The 20,663-nt window shown below is 43.3% G+C and overlaps 1 protein-coding gene across 11 annotated transcripts in view; it reads right to left on the reverse strand.

Moving 5' to 3' along the window:
* The window catches only part of tcf4 (transcription factor 4), a 160,664-nt gene that overhangs the window by 42,274 nt on the left and 97,727 nt on the right, over window positions 1–20,663 (reverse strand). For 2 of the 11 annotated variants that reach the window (XM_037484487.2, XM_062558767.1), the window contains exon 1: window positions 8,543–8,965. The exons of the other annotated variants lie outside the window; for them this stretch is intronic. In XM_037484487.2, coding sequence (XP_037340384.2) covers window positions 8,543–8,611 — 69 coding nt within the window. In that variant the 5' untranslated portion in view covers window positions 8,612–8,965. Of the gene's footprint in view, window positions 1–8,542; window positions 8,966–20,663 lie in introns of those variants that run through there. 11 annotated transcript variants of the gene reach the window in all.

The raw sequence follows: 20,663 nt of genomic DNA on the forward strand, positions 1-20,663 counted from the left end.
TTGGCACACACTGGAATAATAAAGGAGGCAGATCAAAGAGCTGATTACTTGGGTACTCCAGAGCTGCAGGATTATTCTCTGTTTGTTCTCTCGTCACGTCGTTCTTTTATTCCTCTTTGGTCCGTTCTTTCTTTTTTCTTTGTTCCTTTCTCCCCTCCTTTCTATGAGCAGGTACGGCCCACTTATTGAAAACGAGCACTTTGTGAAAGCTGGGAAGCATCTAGCACCATGGCTGTTCATGGTGTGTGTGTGTGTGTGTGTGTGTGTGTGTGTGTGTGTGTGTGTGTGTGTGTGTGTGTGTGTGTGTGTGAGAGAGATGCTGTTGGCTACGGACGCATTCGAGCACAAACAGCAGCATAAAACAAATCTCACTGGCTGGAGGGTGAAAACAGACGGCGTCATGTCGACCAGATGTTTGATCACATGCACACTCCTTTTAAAGATGGGTAGAGACTTTAAAGCCTTGAGTTTGCAATGTTGAACGTTACCATCTTGGTTTTGGGGATAAAAAGGTGAGAGAAAATGAGAGTCCGGAACACGACCAAATGAGGAATAAGACATATTTAAGAAAACAGAATGTTACAATTAACCTTTGTGAATTGAAAACACTAAAGGGTTGAAAGGTTCTAAACACCTGTCACAAAGTTTGGGGCACCGAAGCACTGCAGTGGTTGGGGGCGCAATTCTCCACAGACAACACACTGTCCTCACAACTCATTTTTATTCAGCTGTTCAGAGACAGACTTTTGTGCTTCAACCCGCCATCAAATGAAAAAGGGGAGTAATTCACAACAATTAAAAAGAAATAAAGTTTCTCTAAGTTCCCACTGCATACATCATGATCCAATTGACAGAGATGCCTCTGTGAGTGAACGCTGCATTCTGTGCTCCTCACGCCGCTAACAGGCGTGTGCGCTAGCTGTCCGAGCCGCGCTGCATTGTGTTGCTTCAGCGTTGTCGTCGCGCTGTTGTTTAAAGGGTGACAGCTGCCTGGTGTTAATCAGTCAGTCCATGCAGCCTCCCTAACAGCTCCCCACAGCATGACTGACCCACTAAACACACACACACACACACACACACACTTTCTACTCCCATAATGAAGACTTGTGAGGTTTTGTGTGTCTGTGTGTGCGTGCATAGGGGGACTCTACTGTGAACAATTGTGTCAGGTTTAGAGTGCTGTCATACAGTGCCCAAACAATAAACATGCACACACACACACACACACACACACACACACACACAGACAACTTGACTCCCTTGCCAAGAGCCACGTTCAGTTACTTAAGATTGTCTTTGGCTGTGGTGCTCGTGCTTAGAAGAGACTTTAGCTCAATGCAGAAAAACCAAAAGTCAATCACCCACCAATAATCACCACTGTTCTCCAGCTAGGAGTATCAGCAGTGTGTGTGTGTGTGTGTGTGTGTGAAACCAAATACTCCTGAATACAGATGTAGCGACAGACAATCCCAGAACAAAGATGTGAGAGCAGAAGTGATGATGCAGCAAAGCAGTGTTTAAAACTATACATGATAAATATACATAAAATGATAATATGAGTAACCCTGTCCCACGGCTCTGTTCACACCTTGTGGTCAGATCACACCGCTTAGTGCCCCCTACGGGAGAAGAGGGGGATGGCGCCATTGTTCGGGATGGTTCGCTATCAAGATCGCAACACCACCACAGCTGCGATGAATGAGTGAAAAGTCTTAGAAAACTCCAGAACGAGCTGTTTCCTCAGTAAAATACAAAAAGTGGACGGCTGGATGTTTGATACACAGATATCTCGCCGCTGAGGAGAACATTAGCTTCTGCTAGCCGCACATAACCAAATCAAAAATCTGATGATTAGTTAGCTCACACAGGAAGTAGCATCAGCTTCGACTAACTCAACTTCAATAGCTTCAATAGCTCCAATATGGCTGCCTGATGGCCACAAACACTGAACACACGTTCATCAACGGGTGTGACACCTGGAATCAGACCTGCGACCTGAGGGGCAGAGGGCTTCTCCTCCCAGGGGAAAGGTCAGGGTGGAGATACCCAGCTATCCAAAGCATGCTGACCCGTTCTGTTCCGCTACAGTCCATCTCCCCTCGTGGGACACACACACACACACACAAGGATGACTCACCGTTTGTCTATGTGTGTGTTTGTTGGTCTGCATTTACATATGGGCAGCTGCGATCTGCCCAATAAAGCCAAAGGGTTTGTAGAGATGGAGAGAGAGAGAAAAGCAGACTGACCACGCACTGCTTATTGTCCGTAAATGAATTGAAGGCCCATGCTGGTTTGTATCACTTCTTTTTGACAAATCCCACTTGCATTCAGGAACATCAGAACTGTCACTTTAATGCAGAGTATAGACCCCACACTGGAGGTATGTTGAAATGTGGAGAAAGGTGTACTGCAGGTCAGGTCATATGCAGGCGTGTTACTTCACACAAGTATTTCTTTAAACATCTGATCACCAGCGCCACATTGTATACAATATCATGGTCCAGTGGAACTAAATGTAATTAATTCAATGATACATATAAATATATAACGGACACACAGGAGTTTCAGTTGGTTGCAATCTGCGACCTCCCCACTAGATGTCACTATGTCCTACACACCGGCCCTTTAAACTGGACTAGAACTTCCATTTCACAAATGTGATGTTGCATTCTCTTCAAAACTTCCGGTCCGGCTGCCAAAGATTTCAACTACTTCTGACAGACAGACGTTTTTTCATTTTTTTATTTTCTTTAATTGAAATGTAATTCCATAGAGATCAAATGTATAGGAGGTATTATAAAACACCATACCTCTCAGGCATGTAATCATACGCTGCCCTCTCAGTTCACTGCATCCGTTTTCTGCTATAAAGTGCCATGACAACCCATTTCAAAGTCAAAATAAAAACATTTTAACCTCTCATAACCAATAACATCACGCTCTATTAGTTATAACACCACATAAACCCCCCCAACCCTAACCACACATTACAAATAAAAATAAGTACGCTGAAACTCAATCCAACATCAGAGCGTAAAAACATCAGGAGGTTGCAGCAAATCAACCAGAAGCCGCCAAAGTAAATGAAAACACGCAGAAAACACGCAAATGCAAAGCCAAGCGTGGATGAAGAAGTCATCTTACACCTTTATGCAAGATTAAACCAGAAAACGCCTCATTATCAGCAACATCAGCAGCCACTGACGTTCCTATTCCAGACACATGACAGCCATGACATCACTAATGATCTGCTAATTACCCTTCCTTACATTAGTAATGAAATGCAGGAACATATATACGGGAAAGAGATCCCATGGTTCTGCGTCTGGGAATCGGAAGGACAACGTGACCACAGCAAAGCAGCAAAAGAATGATCAATAACAAGAAGAACATGGCTTAGTTCTTTATAAAATTCCTCAGCGAGGTTGATCACAAAACAGCTGACTTATCTTATGGGTGAACATATGTGGGGAAACATTGCTTTCCTGATGTACGAGACCAGAGGCGCGTCTGAAAGCATCACCTAAAGGTGGTCGATGCAGGGCTTTGTAGGGACAGAGAGAGAGAGAGACTTATTTTCCGTGTGAAATCTTTGATAATAAATAACCATGATGGAAAAGAGAGGATTGGTCTCATTGGAGATATTAAAAAGAATCGTACCGAGTATCTGCTCAAATGGGAACAGTGCCGCGCCCTGTGTGTGTATGTGTGTGTGTGTGTGTGTGTGTGTGTGGCAGGGCATTGTCTTTTTCCTGAAGTAGCCGAGGAGTGTTGCCATCTCGCCTCTTCCTCGTCTCTGTTGCACATGTGCAGTGGCAGACGGGCCCTTGCCAGAAAATGGCGGCGGTCCAAGATAAAGTTTATGAGCAAGTGGAGGATTGTAAAGGGGGGTCTGGGGGCTGCTTGCTCCCCCCCCCCTCTCCCCCCTTAATATAATGGTAGGGGGAAACGTTGAAGAGTTTAGCTGGGTGGTGTTAAAAAGTCAGAATACAAATGTGCGGAGCCAGGACACACAGAGGCAACAGCAGATGGTGATCTTCATGAGATACACAACGTGCCATTGCCACATCACTTTGTATCCCCACGACAAGGTAAACCAGTCAATAAGCGTAGTTGTTACAGAAAGCACACACACCCTTCATAAATGAGACACATGTGGTGAACACAATGCATGTTTTCATGCCACATTCAGTGTGAGCAATGTTTTCATAACCGCTGATCAAGAAAATTATTTTTATACTCGGGGAGAAGGAGGAATCGATTTTTGGGTTAGTTGATTTATTGACCCACATGCCAGACGGGGCATATTGAACAAACTTTGAACCCGGCGTTTCTTGTGTGTTGTGTGTGCGTGTGTATTGGCAGCTCTTTGTGTATCCGCGGCATCGGTGTCAAATAATCTGATGCAGGAGGATTAAGTGAAATTCTGAGTAGTGTTCCTGGCTTTAAAGTGTGGACAACGCACACACACACACACACACGCACACACACACACACATGCATGCTCACAAACATTGTAGAGCATGGATGTGTTTATCATCAGATACAAATAAAAATGTTCAAAGGAGTGTATGGAAAAGATTTGTATCCTCAAGAGCAGAGGACAGCACACACACAGTTATTATTTTCCATTGTAATAAAACAAAGAAAGATAGAAAACATGCACCTACGCACACATTACACACATCGCCCTGCACAGACATGATGACACCTTCACCCGGGGCGCAAAACAAACCATAAACCAACACTCATCAAAGAAAGACACAATTCAAAATGTATAATAAAAAAACACGGATATGAAGAAAAAAAGGAGCATGCTGGAACACACACACATTTACACATTCAAACACACACGCGCTGATATAGCAGCAAACCCTTTTTTTAGTTCAAACAGAATAACTTAAGCAGATGGAGATAGAGGCCTACACACACACACACACACACTTACATACATACATACAATACATCTATTTATAAAGTTATAATTGCATAACACGCTGTGCTCTAATTCCAGCCTACTGAGCACACAGGATGTCCACACACACACACACACACACACAAAAACTGACCGTTTATTAAATCATCCTAGACGGAACAAAGTTCACATGAACTTGTGTGTTTGCATGTCATTTAAACACACACACACACACACACACACACACCACCCCTCTATTTGACCAGTGTTTCCATGAGTCAGGAGAGGTCATTACATAATGCTTCTGGCATTTTTTTGAAGTAAGATTTGATTGCCATTATTAAATAAGATGCAATTCAAATTATTAAACAAAACACCATTAATAAAACATTTATTAAATATATCTACAAAAATTTGACTGAGAAAAAATAGTTTGGCTTTGACCTTTGACCTCCTTTCTCAAACCGGGTGGTTCGACATGTTAAAATGAACAGCAAATTGTAAAAATATAAGAGAATGTAAATGTACAATTATTTTTATTATTATATTTAAAAAGACAAAATAGGAGTAACGCTGTGAATATCCGAATAAAAGATTGATTCAAATGTTGTGACGTTTGTAGCAGCGGCTGCGCACTGAAAGGCCGGCCTACAGAATAATCTCTTTAAAGTGTTTAAAGTGTGTGTTTTGCTGTAGCTGCACATTGTGAGAGGACCACAGGATTTTGGCAGGCGGCTTCAGGACCCTCCTAATTAAAACGTGCTGAATATTCAAATGCTGCGTTAGCATAACAATGGCCGGCTGGCCGGGCCGGCTTTTAAATGAGGCCTTTTGTTTTTAGCGCAGCTCTCTGCTGCCTCATTAAGCCGGCAGGAGCTTAAGTTAGCGAGCCGACAGCCGCTAACCGGGCCTCTAGCCTCGGCCCTGGCCTTCCTCCTCCTCCTACTCCTCCTCCTCTCTCCCCCCTCACGCTCTTCCCAAACGCAAAAGCAACCCCCGCCCCCTGATTTCAGCCTCTTCGCTGCTTGGTCCCGCCGGGCCGCGGCTTGCTGCTGCAGATCCGCCGGAGCCGGGCCGTCTCTCCTCTCAAACCCCCGCACCACTCTGCCCCAGTTTCCACTTGCTCCACTTCAGTCTCCATAACACACGAGCAGCCTTCACTCCACACCGAATCACCTGGCCGACCAGAGCCACCACAGAGGCACCAAAACGGGACTACGCAAGAGGACTTTCTCCTCACGGAGATTTCTCCCATTTGTGCGTTGTATGGCGGGCGTGAAGGAGTCGCGACAGAGACACAGAGCGGGTGTGACGAGAGGGGGATGGTGGGTGAAGGGAAGATGGAAAGGAGCTTGGCAAAAGATCAAGTCCGTCGGGCACAATGTGCCATCCAGCCGCCCGAAACAAAAGCACCGCCACTGGCTGAGCCCGGTGGCACCGGGGTGCGGAGGCGCCCCCATGGCACAAAGACGCAGACCGTACGGAGAGAGAGCGGCTGCAAGACAAGGGGCACGAGGCCCCGGGGCCGCCGGCCAGGTGGGACGGAGAGTTGGGGCGGGTTGGAAGACAGAGGCCCGACGACGAGACTCTGCAGGTCACACGAACCTCTCTGACCTCGCGACGCAGATCAGTGATGACCGCAGAATCCGAGTTCACGGGCACGCCGAGAGAAAACGTCGGCAGGGCATTAGGCATTTCAAAAAAAATTCATTATTAGTCAATCAATAAGTACAGCAGATTAAATCCATTGGAAAATACGAATGAAGATAAGAATTGGACAGGCTTTAAAAATCTCATAGAAATGTTAGAAAAGCACCACTTGATGTAAAAAAAATTTCAACAAGAAAGGAAAACCTAATGTTGGTGTTTTTCCTAATAACAAAACCATATTTGTCAAAAAAACATATGACTGATAGATATTCTCTCAAGGCCTGTAAGGTCCTGAATTGGAATTATTATTAGTCATTTAAAAAAATGAACTGTTTATTTTTGTTAATATGAAACAATATATTTGGATATATAAATATATCTTGTATTCATTTCTGTATGATTAGCCTGGTCGTTGTTTTTCCCACGTTCCTTCGCTGTGTCCTCTGCCTTTCCCCAAGCGCGTGCAGAGCATCAGTTCGGAGTCAGAGATGAGACAAAGGCAGACGGACAGTTTGCTGACAGCTGGATCCGTGGGAAATCCCAGCCTTCCGTCTTCATTTACACCTGCGACTTGCAGTCAGTACTGCTTTTTTTAAAGCCCCGAAACCTGTGAAATTCACTCACGCCCCCCTTCCCCTCGCTCCGTTTACGCACTGTTTCTCAATTCTGGCCTTCACCCCCCCCCCCACCCCTTTCACCCTCCTCTCCAAAGCACCTGACCCTGAGACAGGTGTTTTGCAGGTGGGACAGACAGCCTCATAGGAGTCAACTTCATACTTGCAGGAAGATTTTCTCTTTGAATCTACACAGTTTTTAAGAAACGCATTCATATATTTTTAAAAAGAAAAAATAATTGAGGGAAGAATATATTTAATCAACTTGTTTAAGGATGGGTAGACCTCCAACGTTATTATTTTCAGGGGATTTGTTACATCAATATTAATATAATATAAAACCAAAAATAATCCAAAATTGGGTGATTAATGAGAGATCATCACTGATATCAATATTCAATAAAGCTCTGTAATTAAGGGAAGGAATTTTGCGGAAACATTTTTTAGGTTATTGCTAAATTAAAGTGAATATTACTATAAAAGGATATTGCAAAAATAATTCCAAGCCCTAATTACGACCGAAACCCCGTTTTGGGGGCCAAATAAAAGCAAAGGGAATTTAAATATATAGAAAATAAATCTATATAAAATCTAAAGCGGCAGGTCCCTGAATGGAGCACACAATCAAACAAACCAAGAAAACACACGTGTGTAAGTCAGTCCGCATCCAAAACCGTAATATATTTATACTAAAAGGCTGTCACTGTGCCGTATTACGGTCTTAAAAAATAGAAATACGTCCAGAGAAAGACAAAAATAAATCTGCAAACGGATTAATAAAAAAAAGCATTACGTGAGCAATCACGGTAAAAAATCACGGTTAAAATATAGACATTTGTTGCGTATTTTTACATTGTTTTTTTCTGATAGCGGAGGTGTGACACGCGCACCCTGTCACGCGCCACGTTCACATCACATCTCGTCTGTTCAACCTTTTACCGACCAAACCGCTACAGGGCGGCAGCTCCAGTCACTTCCCCCGCACTCACACACACACACACACACACACACACACACACACACACACACACACACACACAGACACACACACTTTATTTCCCAAACAACAGTATCGCTGATTCTTTTTTGTACGAATCCATAAATGAACCCCGTCACACAGTCACAGTCGGTCCGACGCGCTGTCGGGTTGTAGCAGCGACGTTGGTCACCTTCACACCTCCCTCTCTCTCTCACACACACACACACACACACACACACTCTCCCTCTCTCTCTCTCTCTCTCTCTCTCTTTCACACACGCGCGCTCTCTCTTCTTTCTCTCTTACTCCCTCGCTCTCCCCCAAGCTGGTGGAGGAAGACAAGAAGCAACACTTGGGGAGGGATGGAAGTGTGGGTCTTACCGCTTTGCCGTTGTAGTAATACATCAGTGAGCTGCCTGTCATCCCGGGGATGGTGTACGCGCAATACATCGTTCCTCCACAAAGATGGAGAAAAAAATGACCCTTATTTCTCCCTCTTCTGTCTCCGCGTCTCTCCCTGTCCCCTCTCTCTCTCTCTCTCTTTACTCCCTCTGTTTTGGTGTGTTACTCTCCCCCCGCCCCTTCGCTTGTCTCCTTCGCCACCTTTATTCTTCTTCTTCCTCTTCTCGCCTCAACTTTTCCCGGATCTGTTTTGATGTGGAACTCTCGCCGCTCCGCTCGCGTGTCCCTGGTTGCGCGTTTTTTTTCCCCGGTCGACGATTCCTTCAGTCGCATTTTACCACATGAACGAGCCGAGGCACGCGGAATATGCAAAGTAGGCAGAGAGAGAGAGAGAGAGGGGGCGCGCGAGAGAGAAGGGGAGGGGCACTCCCCCCCCGCTCTCTCTCTCTCTCTCTCTCTCTCTCACTCGCGTACGGTAAATGTACGGAAAGAGATAAAACGTTAAAACGTGGCTCACGCGCACAAAAACAGAGTCAGGCGGTCGCGCGCACGGTTGCCTTTAAACTTTCCACAGTTACATCAAATGTGGAAGTCATCCTCTCTGTCTCTCTCTCATTCGCCTCCTCGCGCAGTGCTGCTGCTTGCCGCGTGCCTCTGAACAGAGCCAAATATTCACTTTTTCCACCGCGTTTACACTGCGCGCTCCTTTCAACACACTTTCCTCCTTATTTGACTCGTAACTCCTGTTTCCTTTCATCTCCGTTTCCACCTCTCCTCGTCTACTCTCAAGTATTTTTCTTCCTCCGCTTTTTTGCTCTCCTCCGGTTCATCTCCTCTCGTGTTTTGTCCTTTCACATTTCATCCCCCCTTCCTTGTTTCCTTGCTACATGTTAGTTCCTCTCTTCCCCTGTTTGCCCTACACTTATTTTCCTCCTCTCCCGTTTCCTAATTTCTCTCTTCTTCTTCTTGCTTCTCTTCCTTCCTTCCCTTATTCCCCCTTCTTTCCTTGTTTTCTCTTCCTATCCCATTCCCTTCTTCCTCTCTTTCCCTATGTCATATTGCTTCCCCCTCAACTGGACTTTTCCCTCATCTATTATTTCCTCTTCTCTTTTCTTATCCCCTCTAAGCTACCCTTTCCTCATTGCCTCCCTCTACTTTCTTTCCCTCCTTCCATGTGTCCTCTGCTAGTTCCTTCCACCAAGTTAACTCCACTCTCCTCCTCTTTCCTTTTTCACTGGATTTCACTGAAATACCTCCGGGCCATCATGTTGATCCTTGACATTATACTTTATTACAGCTGGAATAAAATTTTGTCTAAAATCTGTTGCTATTTTAATGCCATTTCAGTGACTATACTTCATAAAAAAAATTTTTTACTGGAAGCTTATTCACTATCCTCTTTCCGGCCACTGGATTAGTTATCAATTATATTTTAATGTGGCTGTTAAAGTACACCTGCAACCAAGGCATGATGAAATCAGATGCAAATATTGAGATCAATTCAAGGAAGCACTATTTAAACTCTAACGGGCCAATAGGTGGCGCCCTAAACACCTCCCATTTATTGATGCGAGTGACTATAAAAAAGAATTCATGGCAGACAATACAACTTGAATTAATTAAATGTGTCTGTGGAAGTTTAATGTGGCTTTTTATCAAAAACACAATAGCGTTAAGACAACAGTTTTGTGTGAGGAGCTGTTCAACTGTATATATTTGCAACACGAAAACAACATCTCATTGGTCAGATGGCGCCTTGAAAATGAAAGGTAAACCCTAAAGTACAGACAGAGCCTCCATTGTAAGTCTGATTGACATGCAGGTCTGTGTACAAACCCAAAAGCACAGATTACCCAGATTTACCACAACGCTGTGCAGCTCTGCAGGAAGGATTGGGAAACTCCGATCTGCGTTCGATCGGGTTTGCTTCCAATCATTTTTGGATCTATTGCTGACATGAGTGGTACAGAGTTTTCACATCTCTCTTCTTGATCTCCTTTTGAAAGACCCCCTTCCTGCTTCAACATTGGCCTCTCGTACCAACTGTAGTTGGGGCAGTGGGATACCACTGTCAAGCTCCCTGAGGTAGAAGGGAAAGGGAGCACAGAGGAGAGGTCGGTTCTTCAGATTGAAGGCAGCAGCTAAGGGTGGCAGACTCTTCCTGGTAGAGTTTTTACAGACTCTGGAGGCAACCTCTGGTTTAGAAAAGAAACGTACTGGAGAGCCTCAAACCAGCAGGGGGCGACTCAAACTTTGTAAACGTGAGTTTTGATCTCAATTTCCAGTTTCAAGTCGTCTTCAATACAGCACATTTTTTTCATTTAGCAATTTGTGATCCATTCAGAGTCAAATAAACCATAAAACAGCTTTAGGGCGGGGCTCCATGTGATTGACAGGTCACTACCAATGTAATGTCCGGTATAGTTTTCTGGGTTTTCTGGGATGTTGGAAATTGAACCCTTTGACAATGGATTTTAAGTTTACTTAAATATTTTGGTTGCGAAAAAAATATATTATTCAGCATTGGGTTGTACTGTTCAGTTACAAAAAATGTTTAATGTTGGCAGATGAAATGCCAAACTCGAGGCTTAAAAACAGCAGTCCACACAAAATGGTTGAGGTCCAGTATTATTATTTACAGTTCGTTTTAAACTTTCATTTATAATGCAGGCTTTATGTTGAGGTCTGTTCTCATATCCCCAGGCCAAGATAACCCTCATTATGACATCATCAGTGCATTGTCAAAGCTCCTCCACAGACCAACCTCGCACAACTATTTGCCAAGTCAGTAGACTGATCGTAAAAATTGGTTCCCCTTTAAAAAACCATGAAATGACACACAGAAAGGGAGAGAGGGGGGAAGAGAGAGAGAGAGCGAGGGAGAGATACAGGCAGACACCAGAGACAGTCATTCAGTCTTCCAAATTTCATATTAACATCGTCATCATTCATCCTATTCAAACAAATAATAGACTTCAAAACAAGCGAGCAGACCTGCCAAACCTCTCTTCCCCTACCTCTCTCTCTCCCCTTCTTTTGGCTTTAATTTGATTAAAAAGCGAGCTGCAGGAAGGGGAGGGAGGGCTGATGCACATCTAATAAGTGGACCATCTGTCTGCAGCGCTGGCTGGCTCCCAGCATTGTACCCAGCCAGACTGCATGGGACACGAAGAGATGGAGGGATGGAGAGATGGAGGGAGAAAGGGCGGGAGGAAAGAAGAGAGAGCGGGGGGGTAAACAGAACCCAAAAAGAGTCACCCCTTTGAGGAAAAGAAGCATGGACAGCATTTTTTATTTTGCCTGACACTTGCTTGGTCAACAAACCTGCAGAGGAGATGAAGACGGATGAAGAGGAGAGGAGGAGTGCTCTAAGGAATGCATTAGGAGAGGAGGAAAAGGTGAGGTGTTAGGCAAAGGGGGGAGAGGACAATGTTAGGGAAAGAGATTAGCAAGTGGAAGATGGAAGAGAGGAAAGAAGAGGGTGGAGGAGAACAAAAGGAAGGGGGAGAAGGAAGAATGGAGGAAAATAAGCACATAGGGAGAAAGAGGAGAAAAGGTACGCTATGTTCTCATAGCAGCTGACCTATGACCTTAAGGTAGTACAGTCTGTTCCAAGCTTAAGCTCAACGCATCTATTTAAGGTGGACCAGAGACATCACGGTTCATTTCTGTTTTGACCCGCACCCAACAAAGGTCACGTGTTCCTTCCTCTCTACATCCCTTTCTAATCCAAACTGCCTTCTCCCCTTCCATCCTTCCCTCTTCACTAAGCCCCCTCCCCTTCTGTCCCACCTCGCATCCTTCTTCGTGTTCCTCATCTACTTCTTCCTCCCGCCGCCCGCCTCTCTCATATCTCCCTCCATCTCACAATGAATCCCCATGGCTCCCTTTCTCCCTCTTTCCTCCTTCCTTAAAATGGCCCGATCCCGCCCAGTTTCTCTTCCTCCTCCTCTCAATTTCTCCCCTATCCTTGTCGCTCCTCCCTCTCTTCTCCCCTCCTCCTCCTCCTCCTCTCTTATGCCGAGATGACAGTTAATCTGCGGTCAAATTATAATCTCACATTTCATCCCGATTTCACGCTGGCAGGATTTTCCTCACATTATGACACCCAGTTGTCAATCTCCCTCCCTGCTCTTGTCTCTTGGGCTTTTTCTCTGCATCTTTTTTTGCCTCTGAAGCTTGTCCTCTTTTCACAGCATCTTTCTTCATTTCCCTACTTTTTTTCCTTTTTTCGTTCCCGCCTTTCTTTTCATTTTTTTGCCTGGTTACTGTCTCTCCTCATTTCTTTAGTTGTAATTTCATCTATTTTTCCTTTTTCTTCCCTCCTGTATTCTTCCTCTTCTTCTGTCCTTTTTTTTGACGAAATAACTCTTTATTTCGCTCCCTCTCTCTCTCACACATGGATCAGTGCTGGCTTAAAGGCCCGGAAACTCTCTCTCACACACAAGCACACCCCCCCACACACACATACACACACACACACACACACACACACACAGACACAAACACACACGTAAAAGCGCAGACCCACGCCCACATCGAGGAACATGAAGGTACACACACACTCTTACATATTTGATACAGAGGCACACGTGAGGCAGATTGTGAGTAAGTCAGTATGATACCCTGTATTTCCATCCAACTGTTGCAGATTTGAACTTAAACTATTGAATCTGTTGATAAAAGTACATGTATGAAAATGTAACTGGAAGAATGAATCCAACAGGCCCCTTCCGCGCAGCTATTGGATATATTTCAATCCATTATGTATGAATGTTATGTTGTGTTATGTAAAGATATACAATAGAAATCCTAGAAAAACTACTTTAACCTCTGCTATTTCTCCAGGTACAGACATTTTTCTACAGCCAGCTTAAGTCTAGCTGTGCTGCCTGCGTCTGTGGTACCAGCGCAAACACAAGCATGAATTTATCACTAAAATAACAATATCAGGTGAAAGTGAGCAGCTGGCAATGGGACATAACCCAAAATATGAAGGGAGCCGTCATGGCGAAAACTACAAAAACCTTTTATGGCAAACACAAGTAAGAAAAACCCTTCTTGTTTTTTTGTAACATTACTACTGAAAATATCCCATCATCTGTATTCATACTTTTATCCAAACGCACAAGTTACCCCATGATGGCCAGTAGAAGGAGTGCAGGATCATGGCACTTCCACCTGGATTTTATATTTTGGACCCGATGGTTTCCTCCTAGACGTACGTTACTCAACACAATAACGGTACAGTAAGTTAAAATATACTTTGGATTGAAATTAGGCCACAAACATTAGTCTTCCTAACGAATAGATGGATGCATAGATGGATGGATGGATGGGTGGAGGGGTTGATGGGTGGATTCATAGAGAGATACTGTAGATGGATGCATAGATGGATGGATGGATGGGTGGATTCATAGAGAGATACTGTAGATGGATGCATAGATGGATGGGTGGATTCATAGACAGATACTGTAGATGGATGCATAGATGGATGGATGGGTGGATGGATGGATGGGTGGAGGAGTTGATGGGTGGATTCATAGACAGATACTGTAGATGGATGCAGAGATGGATGGATGGATGGGTGGATTCATAGACAGATACTGTAGATGGATGCATAGATGGATGGAGGGATGGATGGGTGGATGGATGGGTGGAGGGGTTGATGGGTGGATTCATAGACAGATACTGTAGATGGATGCATAGATGGATGGATGGATGGGTGGAGGGGTTGATGGGTGGATTCATAGACAGATACTGTAGATGGATGCATAGATGGATGGATGGGTGGATTCATCGACAGATACTGTAGATGGATGCATGGATGGATAGATGGATGGGTGGAGGGGTTGATGGGTGGATTCATAGAGAGATACTGTAGATGGATGCATAGATGGATGGATGGATGGATGGGTGGATTCATAGAGAGATACTGTAGATGGATGCATAGATGGATGGGTGGATTCATAGACAGATACTGTAGATGGATGCATAGATGGATGGATGGGTGGATGGGTGGAGGAGTTGATGGGTGGATTCATAGACAGATACTGTAGATGGATGCAGAGATGGATGGATGGGTGGGTGGATTCATAGACAGATACTGTAGATGGATGCATAGATGGATGGATGGATGGGTGGATGGATGGGTGGAGGGGTTGATGGGTGGATTCATAGACAGATACTGTAGATGGATGCATAGATGGGTGGATGGATGGGTGGAGGGGTTGATGTGTGGATTCATAGATTGGTTTGTTAGGTAGATGGATAGGCCGAGGAATGGATCAATGGAAATTGATCAGTCAATTTGACATACAAAAAGACTTAAAGGAATGACACCAAGAAGAAGATCAAAACTATTTATTTCTTCTCTGGTGAAATCAGGATGAAAATACAAAAAAAACGTGGCCTCAATTCTGATGGAGAAAATCAGACGCTAATTTTCCTCATAAAAAAAAAAACTGAACGAGACGCACACACAGTACCCAAAGTGTTTGGAGAGGGTGTGTAAGTGTGTCTGTGATGTGAGTGTTTGACTTTCTCAAGAAGCGACTGTGTGTATGTGTGTGTGTGTGTCTGTGAGTGAGTGTGTGTCTGGCATCCATCAGAACCACAGCTTGCCGAAAACACAGTAAGCACAGTGCAGAAAGAGAGGGAGAGGGAGAAGGGCGAACGAACGAGCGCTGCTGCACGCTAATTATGTATGCATGATTTAATCTGCAACTCAATAATATGCAAATATATTCATATGTTAGTTTCTTAATTAAAAATGCAAAGCAGCCCTTATGGTGATTTTCCTGTGATTTTCTTTTCAGCCTAACAAACAGAACATTTTGGGAAATTCAACAAATTGGAGGGAAGCGCTACGAAGGGAGGAGGTGGGGGGGGGGGGGGGGGTGGGGGGTATAACAAACAAAACTTGGTGTATATTGAGAATAAATGAGGAACAGGAGGGTGGTACTTGTTGGGTGAACTTTACCCCGCTACCTTAAGTTACGTTGAAGACAAGTCACATGGAGGTTATTATCAGGTTCCAACATGATCATTTAAACCACTTGTGCAGTTCTAATTACAACCTGTATATTCGGAGTATTCTGCAAGCTCATATATCAAACTTAGTCGTCCGTAAAGCCAAACAAATATGGATTTGTGGCAGGGTATGTCTGTCAATTAATTAAACCTCAATTGAATGAATATAGTGCTTTATTGACAATCCAGCTGTAATCGTAGACCTTTGCTGCCTCTCCTGTGATCAGTTACGTAAGAGTGACTTTTCCTTCCTGTGGATCAAACTCACGTATGTCAAGTATGTCTTTTACTTTGTGAGAAGGTTGTAGTTACGTTAAAGACTGTCCTGGAAACTGTGCTGCATCACGCAAACAACGTATGAACTTTGAGTAGCGTTATAAAACATAGAATAAGTCAAAGATGACTTTTGGTTTCACACAGGACACAAGAAACTTCTCCTTGGTTGTGATGTCCTGTGTGTGTTGGTGCGGTAAACATTTTTATGGTAACAGCAAACCACATCATCTACACCTTAGGATTGTGGGTAGCCTGGTACCTTTGCAGGGCATCAGGGATAAGTCCTCCTTGGATGGCCATGACGTCATGGCTACTAGTCAAAGGTTCTCCTTTCAGAATATGAATGCTGGGTTCGATCCCAAAAACCTCAACATTAGAGCGTCCAGACAGCTTTGATGGGTCGGTGCAACAGTACCACCTGACTTTCTGGGGACCTGCCGTCCTCCTGCTGAGCAGCTCATTGAGCGCAGAGTGCAACCTACTTGTGACAGAAAGGCCCGCTCAGCGCTTTGTGCTCAGGTGTACTTTACACAGAGCGTGCTCAGAACGCTGATTAAAGATGGAGCTTATCCACACCACCATCATGCGTTCAGCGTGTGTGTGCTTCATGTGTGTGTTAGTTATGATTCTAATTTGGCAAATATTCAGATCGCTAAGACATACAGGGTTGTTGTTTTTTTTAAGCCAACTCTTTCTTTTATTTTTTTTTAAATGTACTATCTGCCCAGGGGCGTATTGTTAGAAATGGACATTCTACTCCTTTATTTCCTGTTTGGTCATTTACTTTTTCTGCTTCTTGTTTCGCTTCCTTCCCCACTTCCACAGCAAGTTAAACATGTCTATTTTGGACTGGCACTCACATTGTGGAGGCTGTGTTTAATTACAAATACTCATTGGAAAATGCTTTATTCCATATGCAGTGCATGCATACAGCACAGCTGTGTGTACCAAACACCTTCAGATGTGTTTTTATGGTCATAAACCTCCTCAGATGTAATAGCACAGTGGACTGACCAATGCCAAGGTACCGACCCGCATCCTCTCTAAGCCTTCTCCTGCAGACTTGAATATAGTCGGTATAAACTCATGGTTCAGCAGCTGCATGATAAATGCTGATAAATATCTCTCACATTTGTTTGATTTCTTTCTGTGATCCCAAATTCATTTTTCTACGATTAAACGCTTTTGACAGCTTGTCATGTTAAAATCACACAGCATATTAGCTGTCAGTGGGCACCACATTCCACACTACTTGGTGTTGCATTAAAAGAAGAGCCGACATCTGACAATTAATATTCGACTGAAATAAATAAATACAAGCGTTTTTGTCAGGAACCTCAAAGCCAGCATATAAATGCGGTTGCTATGAAAATGAGGAATCTGGGAATGAGGTCTTTGAACAGCTTGTAGGCAAAAAATATAAATATTAAAAATGATTCGACTCCCCGTGAAACTAAAGTTGGAAAAAAAGAAGAAAGCATGATTGCGTTTGACATTCTGTGCAGTTGAGCAGGAGAGATATTTAACACATCATAAACAACTCAAAGCAGTTTTGTTTCAACAACTGATTTGAGTTTGCATGTGTGTGTCAGTGTGTGTGTGTGCGTGTGACAGCATGTGATTTTCATTATAGCCTTTCAGCCAATCAGAGGCACGCCAAATGTTCGGGCTCAGGAATGCACCAGGGAACATCCACATCTGCAGCAGACATCCGTGTGTGTGTGTCTTTGGGTGTGAATGCATGTGTGTGTCTGTATCCAACAGAGGGAAGGGTCTCCGTGGAAGTCCGCACAAGGACAGAAAGCCGGCAAACATCATCAGACTGAGGTCATTTCATTGACAAAAAAACATTGAAGAGCCAAGGGAAAAAAAATCCTTTTGCAAAGTGTAACTTTCAAAATGTCTACTTTTTAATGCCACATACAAACACAATTTGACCTCTGTGTCCACCCATCCTCAGCATTAAAGGCGGTGAGCTGCACCCGAGGGTTGGTCAAGGACACTTTGATGTGCGGACAGGAGGACCATGGGATCAAACAGCCAACCTTGGTAGGGTTGGTCGGGGGTCTAGTTGACCAGTAGTGGAGTGGTATATGAGTAGCTAACAAGTTAGCCGTGAAAGCTAACGGGGTAGGCGGGAAGCCATTGGTGCACCACAATGAGCGCAAGCTAGCATCATTGGTTCAGTGAACAGAGCTAAACAAACACCGTGTAGTGAAAACCTGTGAGGAAAGAGTTTGTCGAGGATGCTCATTATTACAGACAAAATATGGATATAAGGATAAGATGCTAGCATTTCATTTGTGGGGCCAAGTTCATTGCAGTACAATATCAGTTATAAGCCCAAGAAGAGAAGCTAGCATAGCAACTAGAGAAAGACGCAAAGCCAAACTCTTTAAGTGTTTCTTTAAATTTAAATTGCAGTTTCCCACAAAATGGTAGTTTAATGCGTCTGCTTGGGACGTTGGTATTTTCACACCTGTTGCTTGAAACGTGAAGCATTAATACTGTTGCTATGGTGACTTACAGTTTAAAGCTTTTCAATTATATGTGTTCCAATTCTCGTTACATCCTGACAGCAATCAATGAATCAGATCACCTGAAAAAAAACTCATTGGATGAATATATTAATAATTTAGTTAGATATTTCTACTAGTACTAACAAGGCTATGCGGTCTGTGCATGTCAAGCTAAAAGCTAAAATAAATGCTCTCTTGTCTAACCCCTTCCTCCGTCTAGCCTCCTTCTCATTTCACATTCTGCCAAGGCCCGGTACAACGTTGCTAATTTGAGCAGCATGCTAACAAACACACTCTCTCTATTTTCAGCACCAGCGTTTTCAGCACTTCACACACGAGTAGGTGAGGTCGTTGTGTGTTTTTATCTTCTTTCTTAAGTGATATTACTGCATTTAATTCCCTTTTTACAGACTCATCTAGTCAACGGCTTTGCTTACATCATTTTTTGGTTTATTCTTAAATTGGTACTTCTTTTTTTTCATTAGATATGCGAGTTTTTGTGATGTGCGAGTGTGTTAACTGTTGAAATCAAAACAAAACACCAAAATGCTGATGCTGAACTATTGAGCTCTCAAATGTCACCGTGTCAAAGGTGTGCTCACAAATTCAAAGGGGGTCCACACGCTGCAGGTGATGTCATCGGAACCTTTAGGTTCCAGTGACCGACTGCTGGGGTCTGTGGTTCCTCTGCGGTACCTGGGTCCGCCTGAAGGGGCCAGTATGGCTCACCAAAACCTCTCCCAACAATACCCCCCACACACACATACGCCTCACCCCCCCACCCATCCCTCCTCCACCCGCGGCCCACCAGGGACCGCCGGCTCTCCTACTGTGCCTTCTGCAAGACCTGGCGTAATTTAATTAACGCTGTCGACTTTAAACAAAACCACATCTGAGCAGAGGAGAGAGAAAGTGAGAGAGGGAGAGAGGGAGAGAGAGGGAGAGAGAGAGAGGGAGAGAGAGGGAGAGAGAGGGAGAGGGGGATTGGAGGGAACAAACAGGGAGGGGAGCAGATCGCCCCGGTCAGATCGCTGACAGGATTTAATCGGTTCAGGGTTTGAAAATACTTTAAAGTCTGTTAAAATTTTAAAAAAAAAATGAAATCCCAGGATTGCTTCTTGAAAAGACTAATAGCGAAGGACTTCAAGGTCTGCTTTATAAAGGCTGGGACTGATAGGGAGCTGAAGATGAAACCTCTCAGTCTGGATCTTCTAGATTAAAGCTAATAATACTAAATGATGAGCTTCAGGTAAAAAAATAGATTTTTTAAAATTATGTTTTTTTTTTTATCCCTGCAGCTTCGTTTCTGTTTTAAAACAATGCTTTCTCTATGTTTGAGATGATAAATGCTTTACTTTTTAGTTTTGTGCAGATTTAGTGAAGCATTTGAGCAGGACATTCTAAATTTGTTTAAGATAATGCATTTGTATTAATAATATGTGATGCAATTTTATATATTTTAGTAACTTACGTAATTTGTTTGAGACTTTTACAGTTTTAAAATTGTATTGTGTACCATATTCTGGGGGAGAAAATATCAGTGATATACATACAAAAATCATATGGGTCATTTTTGAAAATGATGTTACTTAATAAAGACAAATTGTGGAATTGCATTAACCAGAAATATTAAAATGTAGTGAAGAGTAATATTTGTTTTAGCTTAAAAAAACAGAAAAATGCACAATATAATAGAAGAGCTATGAATTCCTTCACAAAATAAGCTTTATAAAATGTAATTAAAAACCCCAATTGATAATAATGAATCAGAATTTGGAATTTGATATGAAAAACTGTATTCATTTAAATCTTGTTACTAAATCATATTGTTTATATTCAATCAGATGAAGTTCCACTATACGTTAAAAACTCCAGACAACCATCCAGACAACGTGACAATATTTTCAAGCTCCATGCGCTTTTTGAACGTCCCCTCACCACCCCACAATATGTAACAGCATAGAGAAAAAAATATTAGAATTGTTGAAAATAAGCAGGTCTGATTTCCTTTAAGATAAAAATATCAACAAATCAAATAAAAATGTCTTCTTCAACTTCCTAAAGAGTGTGCAAATGAGTGTGGAAATAATAATATAATCCCTCCCTGGGTTACAATCACAATCACAAGCCAGTTCAATGGCTGGACTTACTGTCTGCATTAGAAACATGTCTGTCAGTGTGTGTGTTTGTGTGTTTAGAATTGGATGAACCAGGAAAGGAAGAAACAAACCTTATTTATATGGAATATAAGGATTAAACAGACACATGTATCA

Source organism: Pungitius pungitius, chromosome 18 (assembly GCF_949316345.1).
Source record: "Pungitius pungitius chromosome 18, fPunPun2.1, whole genome shotgun sequence".
NCBI lineage: Eukaryota > Metazoa > Chordata > Actinopteri > Perciformes > Gasterosteidae > Pungitius > Pungitius pungitius.